At 33.9% G+C, this 14,138-nt stretch overlaps 1 protein-coding gene across 2 annotated transcripts in view; it reads left to right on the forward strand.

The window, feature by feature from the left end:
* The window catches only part of ZFC3H1 (zinc finger C3H1-type containing), a 62,908-nt gene that overhangs the window by 20,566 nt on the left and 28,204 nt on the right, over positions 1–14,138 (forward strand). For both annotated transcript variants that reach the window (XM_010598864.3, XM_003405206.4), the window contains exons 6-12: positions 5,797–5,920; positions 7,116–7,213; positions 8,612–8,821; positions 9,023–9,187; positions 10,168–10,305; positions 11,667–11,788; positions 12,180–12,329. In XM_010598864.3, the coding sequence (XP_010597166.1) occupies positions 5,797–5,920; positions 7,116–7,213; positions 8,612–8,821; positions 9,023–9,187; positions 10,168–10,305; positions 11,667–11,788; positions 12,180–12,329 (1,007 nt within the window). The remainder of the gene's footprint in view (positions 1–5,796; positions 5,921–7,115; positions 7,214–8,611; positions 8,822–9,022; positions 9,188–10,167; positions 10,306–11,666; positions 11,789–12,179; positions 12,330–14,138) is intronic.

The raw sequence follows: 14,138 nt of genomic DNA on the forward strand, positions 1-14,138 counted from the left end.
CAATATTTGTCCTTTTGCAGCTGACTAATTTCACTCAGCATAACGCCTTCCAGATTCCTCCATGTTATGAAATGTTTCATGGATTCATCATTTTTTTTTATCGATGCATAGTATTCCATTGTGTGAAATACCGTAATTTATTTATCCATTCATCCAATGATGGGCACCTTGGTTGCTTCCGTCTTTTTGCTATTGTAAACAGAGCTGCAGTGAACATGGATGCGCGTGTATCTGTTTGTGTAGAGGCTCTTATTTCTCTAGGATATATTCCAAGGAGTGGGATTGCTTCATCCTATGGTAGTTCTGTTTCTAATCTTTTAAGGAAGTGCCAAATCGATTTCCAAAGTGGTTGTACCATTTTACATTCCCACCAGTAGTGTGTAAGTGTTTCAGTCTCTCCACAACCTCTCCAGCATTTATTATTTTGTGTGTTTTGGATTAATGCCAGCCTTGTTGGAGTGAAATGGAATCTCATTGTAGTTTTGATTTGCATTTCTCTAATGGCTAATGATAGTGAGCATTTCCTCTTGTATCTGTTAGCTACCTGAATGTCTTCTTTAGTAAAGTGCCTGTTCATATCCTTTCCCCATTTTTTAATGGGGTTATTTGTCTTTTTGCAGTTGAGTTTTTGCAATATCATGTAGGTTTTAGAGATCAGATGCTGATCGGAAACGTCATAGCTAAAAACTTTTTCCCAATCTGTAGGTAATGTTTTTACTCTTTTGGTGAAGTCTTTGGATGAGCATAGGCATTTGATTTTAAGGAGCTCCCAGTTATCTAGTTTCTCTTCTGCTTTGTTAGTAATGTTTTGTATACTGTTTATGCCGTGTATTAGAGCTCCTAGTGTTGGCTCTGTTTTTTCTTCCATGCTCTTTTTCATTTTAGATTTTATGTTTGGGTCCTTGATCCATTTTGAGTTAGTTTTTGTGCGTGATATGAGGTATGGGTCTTGTTTCATTTTTTTGCAGATGGGTATCCAGTTACACCAGCACCGTTTGTTAAGGAGACTGTCTTTTCCCCATTTAACTGAGTTTGGGCCTTTGTCAAATATGAGTCGCTCATATGTGGATGGATTTATGTCTGGATTCTCAACTCTGTTCCATTGGTCTACGTATTTGTTGTTTTACCAGTACCAGGCTGTTTTGACTACTTTGGTGGTATAAAAGGTTCTAAAATCAGGTAGAGTGAGGCCTCCTGCTTTGTTTTTCTTTTTCAGTAATGCTTTACACATCCAGGGCCTCTTTCCCTTCCGTATGAAGTTGGTGATTTGTTTCCCCATCTCATTAAAAAATAATCATTGGAGTTTGGATTGGAATTGCATTGTATCTATAGATTGCTTTTGGTAGAACAGACAGTTTTATAATATTAAGTCTTCCTAACCATGAGCAAGGTATGTTTTGCCTACTTTTGTAGGTCTGTTTTGGTTTCTTGCAGAAGTGTCTTGTAGTTTTCTTTGTGTAGGTTTTTTACAGCTCTAATAAGATTTATTCCTAAGTATTTAATCTTCTTGGGGGCTATTATAAATGGTACTGATTTGGTGATTTCCTTTTCAGTGTTCTTTTTGTTGGTGTGGAGGAATCCATCTGATTTTTACATGTTTATCTTGTATCCCAATACTCTGCTGAACTCTTCTATTAGCTTCAGTAGTTTTCTTGAGGGTTTTCTGTGTATAAGATCATGTTATCTGCAAATAGAGATAATTTTACTTCTTCCTTACCAATTTGGGTGCTCTTTATTTCTTTATCTAGCCATTTTGCTCTGGCGAGGACCTCCAGCGCAGTGTTGAGTAAGAGTGGTGGTAAAGGGTATCCTTCTCTGCTTCCCAAACTCAAGCGGAATGCTTTCAGACTCTCTCTGTTCAGGATGATGTTGGCTGTTGGCTTTGAATAAGTGCCCTTTATTATGGTGAGGAATTTCCCTCTATTCCTATTTTGCTGAGAGTTTTTATCATGAATAGGTATTGAACTTTGTTAAATGCCTTTTCTGCATCGGTTGATAAGATCGTGTGATTCTTGTCTTTTATTTATATGATGGATTACATTCATTGTTTTTCTAATGTTGAACCATCCCTGCATACCTGATATGAATCCCACTTGGTCATGGCAAATTATTTTTTTGATATGTTGTTGAATTCTATTGGCTAGAATTTTGTTGAGGATTTTTGCATCTAAGTTCATGAGGAATATAGGTCTTTAGTTTTCTTTTTTTGTGGTATCTTTACCTGGTTTTGGTATCAGGGATATGGTGGCTTCATAGAATGAGTTTGTGAGTATTCCGTCCTTTTCTATGCTCTGAAATACCTTTAGTAGTTAGTGGTATTAACTCTTCTCTGAAAGTATGGTAGAACTCTGCAGTGAAGCTGTCCGGGCTAGGGCTTTCTGTTATGAGTTTTTTGATGACCTTTTCAATCTTTTCTTTTGTTATGGATTTATTTAGTTGTTCTACCTTTGTTTGTGTTAGTTTAGGTAGTTAGTGTGTTTCTAGAAATTCATCCATTTCTTCTAGGTTTTCAAATTTGTCAGAGTACAATTTTTCGTAGTAATCTGACATGATTCTTTTAATTTCAGTTGGGTCTGTTGTAATATCGCCCATCTCGTTTCTTACTCAGGTTATTTACTTTCTCTCGTGTTTTTATTTCTCAGCTTATCCAGTGGTTTATCAATTTTGTTAATTTTTTCAAGGAACCAGCTTTTGGTCTTTGTAATTCTTTCAGTTGTTTTTCTGCTTCCTAGTTCATTTAATTCTGCTCTAATTTTTATTGTTTGCTTTCTTCTGGTACCCCAGGGTTTCTTTTGTTGCTCTCTTTCTGTTTGTTCGAGTTGTAGGGATAATTTTTTGATTTTGGCCCTTCTTTTTGTATGTGTGCATTTATTGATATAAATTGATCTCTGATCACTGCTTTCGCCATGTCCCAAAGGTTCTGATAGGAAGTGTTCTCATTCTTGTAGGATTCTATGAATTTCTTTATTTTATCCTTAAAGTCTTCTATAACCCAGTTATTTTTGAGCAGGGTATTGTTCAGTTTCCAAGTGTTTGATTTCTTTTCTCTGCTTTTTCTGTTATTGATTTCTACTTTTATGGCCTTACGGTCAGAGAGGATGCTTTGTAATATTTTAATTTTTTGGGTTCTGCTAAGGCTTGCTTTCTGACCTAATATGTGGTCTGTTCTAGAGAATGTTCCACGTGCACTACAAAAGAAAGTATACTTGATTGCTGTTGGGTGGAGTGTTTTGTATATGGCAGTGAGGTCAAGTTGGTTGATTGTGGCATTTAGATCTTCCGTGTCTTTATTAAGCTTCTTTCTGGATGTTCCGTCCTTCACCTAAAGTGGTGTGTTGAAGTCTCCTACTATAATGGTGGAGCTCTCTGTCTCACTTTTCAATGCTGTTAGAGGTTATGTGTCTTGCAGTCCTATCATTGAGTGCATAAATATTTGATATGCTTATATCCTCCTGGTATATTGTCCCTTTAATCATTATATAGTGTCCTTCCTCATCCTTTGTAGTGGATGTAACTTTAAAGTCTATTTTGTCAGAAATTAATATTGGCACTCCTGCTCTTTTTTGTTGTTTGCTTGGTATATTTTTTTCCATCCTTTGAGTTTTAGTTTGTGTGTAAGTCTAAAGTATGTCTCTTGTAGGCAGCATGTGGACAGATGATGTTTTTTTATCCATCCTGCCACTCTCTCTCTTAATTGGTGCATTTAGGCAGTTAACATTCAGCATAATTATGGATAGGTATGAGTTTAGTGCTGTCATTTTGATGTCTTTTGTGTGTTGTTTACTGTTTCTTTTTCCCATTTAATTTTTTGTGCTGAACAGTTTATATATTGTCTTTTTCTCTCGTTCGTTGTTGTTGATTTTGTTTCTGCTGAGTCTCTGTCTTCTTCTTGTATTTTATTTTGATGAGTAGGATTGTTAGTCTCCTTTGTGGTTACCTTAACATTTACCCCTATTTGTCTAAGTTTAAACCTAACTTTTATTTCTTTTTATCCCCTGGTCTTCCTCTCCGTATGAAAGATCTATGGCTACATTTCGTAGTCCCTCTTTATTGTTTTAATGTTGTCTTCTTTTATGTAATGGCATACCTGTGTCCCTGTTATGAGCATTTTTTTATCTTGATTTAGTTTTGTGATTTCTTTATCTGGATTGATACCTGATTGCTCTGTCCTGCATTCTAGTCTTGGGTTGATATCTGATATTATTGATTTTCTAACCAGAGAACACCCTTTCTTGTAGTTTTGGTTTGGTTTTTGCGAGTTCCCTAAACTTCTGTTTATCTGGAAATGTCTTGATTCTGCCTTCGTGTTTGAGAGACAGTTTTGCTGGATATATGATTCTTGGCTGGCAAGTTTTTTTTCCTTCAGTGCTTCATATAAGTCATCCCATTGTTCTAGGCTGTAATCTTTACGGGCACAAATCATCAGGTCTTTCTGCTGTGGAGCTGCTGCTGGGTGGGTTCAAACCAACAACCTTTCAGTTAGCAGATGAGCACTTAACCATGCACCACCAGGGCTCCTTATGGTTGATATAGCTCATTATGTAATTCTTTTTGGAAGAGGAAGAGGTAGGTTATAATTGGGAATGAGTCTTTTGTAGTTACAGGTATTAATTAGAAGTAGAAGAAATGGAAGAAAGACTAAAATTGTGGTTAATGAAAACTGTTTTTAGCTCTTTCATCATTTTCTATTTAAAAGTAAGTAGGATTATTACGTTGTAATGAAGATTTATTCCAAAAATGGCTGTTCCCTCAATACGGGAGTAGAATTCCGTTAGTGTTTTCATGGCTTAGTAAGGTAGAATAAGCAAGGTAAGTGCCAGATTAATTGGTCTGGACTGTTTTAAAGAATGTTGTCAAATCATCATATAGTAGTAGGATATGTGTCATTTATTACTAGTAGTTGTATAATAGCAGTAGTGTTTGTGGCTACTTTAAATTATCAGGTATTGGTTGAGCATTTATTATATATAAGTCATTGCTAATGACTAAGTAAGTCATTGTCTTATGGATGGTGTCACAAAATAAACTGGTGGTTTACTTTTGATCTAGTGCTATTATCAGTGACAGTTTTCAGAATTTTGAGCTTCAAGAATAGAAGGATATTAAAGGCTAAAAGTAAAAGCTCTTTAATTGGAGGGAGTCAGGAGTTAGATTTGGACAAGAAATATTATAAATACTCATACTTAGCACTTTTAACAAGCACTTTGATAAACTTTTTGTAGAGGTAATTACTGCATTATTTGTACATTACTCTTTTCATCTGGTTAGGTTTTGCAAGTTTTTAGTTTGTTATAAAACAACACGCAAACACATCAAAACACTTGGACTCAGAGTTTCTAGTATTTAGCTATCATTAATTTATTCATGCTTAAAATTGATGTTATTGGATTCTTTTTAAATATTCTAAACATACTCTTGATGAAATAAAACTTAATTTTTTTCCTTTAGTTTCTTATTGTTTACAGAGGTCATCAAATGTTCAAGAGCTTGGCATTATTTTATAGAGGAATAGCTGATTACTTAGCTCAGTTAACTGTGAGAGATATCATTTATCTAAATAGTACTTGGTAGGTTCCATTCATATGTCTGGTAATTCAGTTATAAAATGTCAACCACGGTATACTTGTCATGTAAATCAAATTTCTCAAATCAAATGTGGTAGGCAAGTCCAATTAGACCACTATAATCTTTGATACTGTTTCCTAAAAGAGAACTGTCAGTTATTTTCTAATTTCTACCTGAGGAAGAGGCTAAGACAGAGTGCTTTGAAATTAAAAAACCTTGTTGTGTGCTTAGTCTTCAGATCCTGACCTGAGGCGATCCTTAGATAAGCAGCCTACTGATAGTGGAGGAGGCATTTATCAATATGATAACTATGAAGAAGTTGCTATGGATACAGATAGTGAAACCAATTCTCCAGGTAAGAGCCAAAATGTGAAACATTTGTGTATTCATAATTATTAAATAGATAATAGTCACTTAGCTACCCAAACCATATAAAGAAATGTGTAATAAAAGTAAGATTTGGTAGTAGATTGTACAATTCTAGACATTATTTGGTTCTGTAAATACTTAAGGAACAGACCTCAAGTATGTAATATTAACCTTTATTTCCAGGTATTCCTTTTTAGATAGGCTTAAGAAAATTGTTTAAACTTTAGTTAAAGTTAACAATTTGTTTGATCTAAAAAATGAAGGTAGGGAGAGAAATGAGTACACTGCCCTTAAAAAAAAAAAAACTTTGATCTCTTAAGTATCATTATATCCAAGACACTTTGTACTTCAGTTTAAAAAAAGGAAAAAAAAAGTGGTCTTTTAGTCTTCCTGTTTCCTTCCAGTGATGATAAATTATAGCAGTTTGGAGATTGAAAGTGATACCAGTGGCATCTCGGAAAAGGCTGACTAGAACGGACAGGGTTCTACTTAAATTACGTTGCACATCCCAGGATCTGGCTTTTATTTTTAAGAGCCAGAGACTTGCTTTTGTTGATGATCAGGAATGACTGGCTGTGAAAGAACTATTCTGTCATTAATTAAAACATGAGACTTACTTAAGCTGTTAACAGAATGCAGTTAGCATTGAGATGCATCATTTGTAACTGTTTCAGAGTTATTAAAATGTGAAAAAAAAGTACATCTTATTGTGAGATACAGTATATAGTGCTTTTCCTTCCTGTTTCTTACGCTGCTTACATAGTTCCATTTCCTCACTTTCTTTGCTCCACATGAGGGGAGGGAGGAATGGAGTCACCACATCATTCTTCCTTTTGTTAGGCCGTTCTGGCAGAATCCTGGGGAATTGTGTTTTCATTCTTTAAAAAGTGTGTTTGTAGCCTTTCCTGTTCTATTCTCTGCTGTCATCCTTAGATGAAAAGTGGAACAAAGTAGAGCATTTTGAGGGACTAACTGCTAGGTTAAGTGAATAACTTTGTGATGATATAAGGGCAATTTAAAGAAATGGAGGTGGTCTCATAGAGGTTAAAGATTTTATTAGAGTTTGGTACAATCTAAAGTGTATTCTACATAGATGTATTTACATTTCTTCAAACATACAATAGCATTTAATATTTTCTCTTTAAGTATTTCTCTTACAGTTTGTTTTTTTTTTTTAACAGTTCCTTCACCAGTGCAACCACTGTTTTTTTCCGAATGTTCATTGGGGTATTTTTCTTCAGCATCATCTATTTCTTTGCCTCCACCACCTCAGGTTTCTGTAAGTCTGAATTGATGTGATTTCTAGGAAAATTTTTGTGTTGTCTTTTGTGTTTTATAATCTCTTACTTGTCTTTTCTACTTTGTTTTGGAAAGCCAGCATGTAATTAATGAATGATTAGTTTTAAAAGGGCTTTAAAAATCAGAATTGCTAACCAAAACTGAAAGCTATGAGATCTATTAAAATAAATAGTTGGTTATTTCTAGCAGGCTGTCCATTTGGTAGGGTTTTCAGAGGTAATCTCATAGCTGCTTTCAGTACTTGGCATGTTTGCTTCTTTCTTCTTTTTTTGCTTCTCAGCTAATTGTTATTGTTGTTAGGTGCCCTCAAGTCAATTCTCAGCTAATAGTTTCTCAGAAAATTTAATCCAAAGCAGAATAGAATTATCTACGGTTTTGGAGATTTAAGGATGCTTTGAGATTTAGAATACTCCTGAAAATAAAGTCTTCTTTCTTCTTTTTTGATGAAGACAGTTATTTTTAACTTAAAGATCCAGCAAAAGGAAAACATTACCTGTGGAAGTTGATTTCTTCTTGCCTATTTTCCTCTTAGATGAACTACCAATCCCCCATTTAAAAAAAAAAGAGGGGAAGGAACTAACAGTAGCAGAGAATCATAAGGTAAAAGTGTTCAGGTTATTTCTAGATTTGAGAGGACCTAGAGACCAAACTGAATATCTCTCAATAGGTAAGAGGAAACGTTGCCGTTTCACAGCTCCTGGGTGGACATCTGGTGCCTTCCTAGGAAGCTTATGGTGAGAGTAATTTTAGAGCAGAGAGACAAGAGAGAGGAATGGAGATGTTTTCTTTTGGGTATGGAGAATGAGTGAGCTAAATGCCATGAGAAATACTGAGAGATGTTTGAAGCACAATCTATTCAAAATCAGAAATTTCTGTAAAATTAGTTTCCTTTACAGTTTTTTAAAAGCCTTATCACAAGGATTTAAAAGACTAGTGATGCTTCTTCTTGACACTTAGTTCTTAATGTTTTTACTTACATATTATATGTTCTTAATTTTCAATGGGTCTACTTGTTTCCAGGTATTTATCTAGAGGGAAAGACCATGTATAATTTGATTTCTGTATCCTCTAGAATGCTAAATGGGGATAAGACTGGGAAAAAGAGGTTTTATGGTTACCTTGAAGTTTTTTTTTTTTTTGAAGTTCATAAATATAGCTGTTTCAAATTTTTTTTAATTGCAAAATAATATCTTTTTCATGGTTGAAGATTGAATTCTGGTTAGTTTTGAGATTTCCAGTATTCTTAGTTCACGTCTGCTTACAGCTAAAATGATAACCTAAATTTTAACCTTTTTCTAATTTAATATTCCAGAGATAAGCATTTGGCATCTGTAAAATCTGCATTGTAATTATTATTTCTTTTTTAAAAAATAACTAGTCTCTGCCACCTTTGAGCCAGCCTTATGTGGAAGGCTTGTGTGTTTCTCTTGAACCTCTACCTCCTCCACCGCCTCTACCACCTCTCCCGCCAGAGGATCCAGAACAGCCTCCAAAACCACCTTTTGCAGATGAGGAAGAGGAGGAAGAAATGCTGCTTCGAGAAGAGCTACTTAAATCTCTAGCGAATAAAAGAGCTTTTAAGCCAGAGGTAATTTAGATTCTTTGACCTAAATTTGTGGTGCTCTGGAGCTTAGTTTTAGGGTAGCCCAGTTTTTCACTGCTTACTTAGGATTCATTGGGCTTTTCAGCAAAGAAGGGATAAGTCCTAATACTAAGTTGCTCAAGATTTTTAAAAGATTACAGAAATTTCATTTTATTTAAAAATGTTTTTTGTCTTTTTCTTATTTAGGAAACATCTAGTAATAGTGACCCACCTTCACCTCCAGTTCTGAACAATTCACAGCCTGTGCCAAGAAGCAATTTATCAATAGTCAGTATTAATACAGTATCCCAGCCTAGGATACAGAATCCAAAGTTTCACAGAGGACCTCGTCTTCCACGAACTGTGATCTCGGTAAAAACAAACAAAAATATTTAATGCTACTGTTATTTAAATAGCTTATGAGAAATTTGTTTGAAGTTTTGCTATCCTGTTCCTCCTCACACTCTAATATGTATGTTCATATATAATTATAAATATTTATAATTTTTTATTAATGATGAAATGAAAGCAGCCAGCTTCTTTATTTGAAAATTGTTATAAATGTTTTTATCACAGTATAAACATTGTGATAAATGTTTTTGGGGAAGCATTAGTCTCATCAGAATGCTGTATATACTTTTCTACTTCCTAAATTTTTTTCTGTAGAAATTAGTCCATTCAGATTTTCTGTCTTTTCTGGAGTCACTTTAGCAAGTTGTTTATTTTTGCTTTCTGCCTTTTTTGTTTTTACTTTGCTGATATTTTTCTAATCAATGAGTATACTGTAGTGGAATAACATATTTATGATGTTATCTGTGTTTAGGAGATTGAAATGACAGTTTCTCTCTACCTTGTTGTCTAATGGCTAGAAATATAATAAATGGACCAAAACCAAACTGAAATTTTGCCTGTGTTAAGAAAGCCAGCTGTGCCCACTTACACTTTATATGTAACCACAAAAAACAAAAAAGTTATGTTAATAATCATGTAGAAGTACTGTTTAAATGCTTTTGTTTTGTTGTAAAGGTATTACTTAATTTAAATGGCATGATGATTATAGAAAGTCAGAGAAAACTTAGTGAGGAAAGTGATTATAGTAGTGTCTTGGAAGACTCTAAGAATATTTTATGTTTTTGGCATATAACTAGTATTGTTGGAGTGAGACAGAATCAATTACATAATATAACCAGAAGGAACCATAGACTGTCTGCTTGGACATTATCATTGTTACAAGTTGCAGTTCAGAGAAGTTAAGTGATTTACCCAAGGCCATGCAGTTAATTTGGGTAGAGTCAAGGAAAGAAAGGAGATACTTTTGGTCATTGAGAATAACAAATATATTATCTTTGCAGCTTCCAAAACATAAATCAGTTGTTGTAACACTAAATGATTCAGATGATAGTGAATCTGATGGAGAGGCTTCCAAGTCAACAAATAGTGTTTTCGGTGGATTAGAGTCCATGATTAAAGAAGCAAGACGGACTGCTGAGGTAAGAGCAATAGGTAAAAGGAAAGATGATTTGTTTGCAGTCTTTTATTTTCCCTGAAAATTAGGCTTTAAACATAGAGATTTTTCCTTCTTTTTTATGCTTTAAGTGAAAATTTACAATGCTAGTCAGTTTCTCATACAGAAGTTTATACACGCATTGTTAGGTGACCCTAGTTGCTCTCCCTGTAATGTGACAGCACACTCCTCCTCTCCACCCTGCATTTCCCTTGTCCGTTCAACCAACTTCTGTCCCCCTCTGCCCTCTCATCTCGCCTCCGTATAGGAGCTGCCCACATAGTCTCATGTGTCTACTTGAGCTAAGAAGCACACTCCTCACCAGTATCATTTTGTCTTTGTCCACTCTAACTTTTGAAGAGTTGGCTTCAAGAATGGTTTTAGTTTTGTGCTAACAAAGAGTCCAGGGGCCATGTCTTTTGGGGTCCCTCCAGTCTCAGTCAGACCGTTAAGTCTGGTGTTTTTTTCTAGAATTTGAGTTCTGCATCCCACTTTTCTCCTGCTCCATCAGGGATTAAAGCGTAGAGATTTTAATACATGAAATGTGGAAATATTTTGTTTTTGTAGTGTTAGGATTATATACAATGAAGTATGTATAAATTTAGATAAATTTAACTAGTAAATATTCCCTTTTTGTGTTTACAGTTGACTAGTACCTTTTTCAAAATATAAAATTGGGTGGGTAATTGTCCTCTATGCTAAGAAAATTTGTTGTTATTTTGGAATTATGTTACCAGAAAATAGTTACTAAAGTGTATGATCTAAGTAGGACTTTTGTCCATATTCCTAGTGTATCAGTTATTATATATAATTTATTTCCGTATTTTTAAACTGTAGTTCTTGACTGCTTTGTGAATTGTGCAGTTTGGTAGCTCTTAACCAACATCTTAATTTTTTTTAATAGAAAAGGAAAACAATGATGAAGATAGATAAGTTATAGGTAGTCCCTGACTTAAAATGGGGTTCCATTCCGATGACTCTCTTGTAAGCCCATTCTGACTTACATCAAATACGTCATTTTTTTTTTTTTTTTTTTAGTTTTCATTATTATTGCCTTTTATTATCAGCATCTTCATAAATTTGGTCTTTGTCTTTGGGGGTTGGAAACATTACATATAAACTTATAAATACAATTTAGCATTGTATGTAGTACATATTACTAACGATAAAAAGATGTACTAAAAAACAGGCAGTTGTAAGTGTAGTTTGAAATAACTTGAATACGTCATAGATTGGGGACTACCTGTATTTAGAAATAATATAAATGTGCACTGGGCTGTGGTGTAAAATATAAATATGTGGCATTATTGAAAGCTGTTGTTCTGGTTGACTTCAAATGTTTTCTAGCAAGCTTCAAAACCAAAAGTACCTCCAAAATCTGAAAAAGAAAATGATCCCATGCGAACACCAGAAGCTTTGCCCGAAGAAAAGAAAATTGAATATAGATTGTTAAAAGAAGAGATTGCCAAGTAAGTGGCATTTTATGTAATTAGCTTTAAAGGGATGTGCTATTTTCAAAACTTCTTTAGACTATATAAAATTTAATGGTATTGAGAAGTACGTGATGCAGGTTTATCCGAGATGGATGCAGAGTGAATGTTTTTATAACTCACCCAGGAGGGGGAGCCAGATGATCATCTATAATCTTGAATGCAGTGAGATGTAAACAGCTTAGAAAAAGATAAAAGCACTCAAAGAGGAGCTACACTATCAACTTTGAATGCGTATTGGTCGTCATTTTTATTATTAGTTACTAAGATTCATATTTTTACATTATTTTATGAAATGGAATAAATTTTTATGAAGACATAATTTTAGTTTTTATTGGGTGGTGTAATGCATCTTTATTGATCATTTTAGCCGTGAGAAACAGCGTTTGATTAAATCAGATCAGCTGAGGACGAGTTCATCATCCCCGGCAAATTCTGATGTGGAAATTGATGGGATTGGCAGAATAGCAATGGTTACCAAGCAGGTTACAGATGCAGAAGCAAAACTTAAAAAACATAGGTGAGTGTCACTTTCTGAGTGAATACTGTTATGTGTCTAATTGTTCCTGCATAGTGGGATATAGTTTTGTAATGTATGTCATTATTAAACATACTATAAAATTATAAATTCTTTCTTATACTTGGTAGAACTATAGAAGTCTTACCATTTTTTACGTTATCATTTACATAAAGTAATAGGATTTTAAAGTAAAATACTAAGCAAAAATCGTGCCTTAAAAGGGGAGATGCCCCTTTCAGATTTATGCACGGTTTATCTATCGTTAAGACATTTGTAAGACTCCTCTTTTGAAACTTTCTTTAAGATTTCTGGCATTTTTTTTTAAATACTTTCATTGGAAGCATATTTTTTATTGTTAAAAGTGGCTTTAAATGTTGGAAATAATCATTACCTAGTCTGGTGAATAATACGTCTGGTCATATTATGGTGTTATCATAAAGTGTGAATATCATGATCATACATGTCGTATATGTTTTCTAAAATTGTGTTGTTCAAAAGGGGTTTCAAAATGTTTGAGGTGCAGCTACATTTTGAGGATACACGTGAAGCCTCACAGAATGAACATGTTGAATGATTGAATTCATTTGAATGCACTAATATATATTTGGTAAAAATAATTACATCCTGATTCGTTAGAGATCTGAAAAATGTGCTTCATAGATAAAATATGATAATGACTGTAAATCATCAAAATTAACAATGAGAATACTCTGTGTTCAGAAGAGATTGAAATAAATTCCTTCAGTTTTTGTTTCTTTAATAACTTCCGTAACAAATGAAAAGTTTAAAAAAATAATTCTTAGTGTGTGTCTTTCTACTCCCATCCTTTCTATCACATATTCTCTGCTTTTATGATTCATTCTAGATATCATCAGTTATGACTGTTGAAATATGGTATCTTTATGGGAAAGATGACTCATTAAAAAAAAATTATTGTGGTAAACTATATATAAAATTTGTCATTGTAACCATTTATAAGTGTACCGTTAACTGGCATTAATTCACAGTGTTACACAACTATCAGCTCATCTATGTCCAAAATTTTTTCATTATCCCAAACAAAAACTTTGTATCCCTTAAGCAATAACTTCCCCTTCTCCCCTCCTCACAGCCCCTGTTAACCATTAATCGACTTTCTGTCTCTATGAATTTGCCTGTTCTAGATGTTTCCCATAAATGGAATCATATAATATTTGTCCTTTTTTTTTCTGGTTTATTTCACAGAGCATAATGGTTTCAAGGTTAATCCATTGTTGTAGCATATTTTAGAATTTTATTCCTTTTTATGGCCGACTAATACTCCTTTGTATGTATATACCGCATTTTTTTATCCATTCATTTGTTAAGGTACACTTCGGTAGTTTCTACCTTTTGGCTATTGTGAATAATGCTTCCACGAACATTGGTGTACAAGTGTCTGTTTGAGTCTTTGCTTCCAGTTCTTGTGGGTATATACCTAGGAGTGGAATTGTTGTATAATATGGTAGTTTTGTGTTTAACTTTTGAGGAAGTTTTCTTTTGTTTAACTATAATACTCAGTAGTTTAAAAGATGAAAATCTAAACTTTGTCCATGTATTTGTCTTTTTGCCCATTTTTACTTCTTAGCTGCAAATATCTGTATATCTGTATGATAGCTTAGAAATTAGTCTTCCTTCTCTCCTTACCTGCTTTGCTTTGGATAAAATTAGTGAGGGATTTATAAGTTAATTGAATGTACTTGATTATAAGGCCAGATCTGGCTAAGATTGAACTTTTTCTCTGGTTGTGGAAAACATACAGGTAACAAGACATTTGCCATTTCAACCATC

The sequence above is a fragment of the Loxodonta africana genome, chromosome 4, assembly GCF_030014295.1.
Source record: "Loxodonta africana isolate mLoxAfr1 chromosome 4, mLoxAfr1.hap2, whole genome shotgun sequence".
NCBI classification, from domain to species: domain Eukaryota; kingdom Metazoa; phylum Chordata; class Mammalia; order Proboscidea; family Elephantidae; genus Loxodonta; species Loxodonta africana.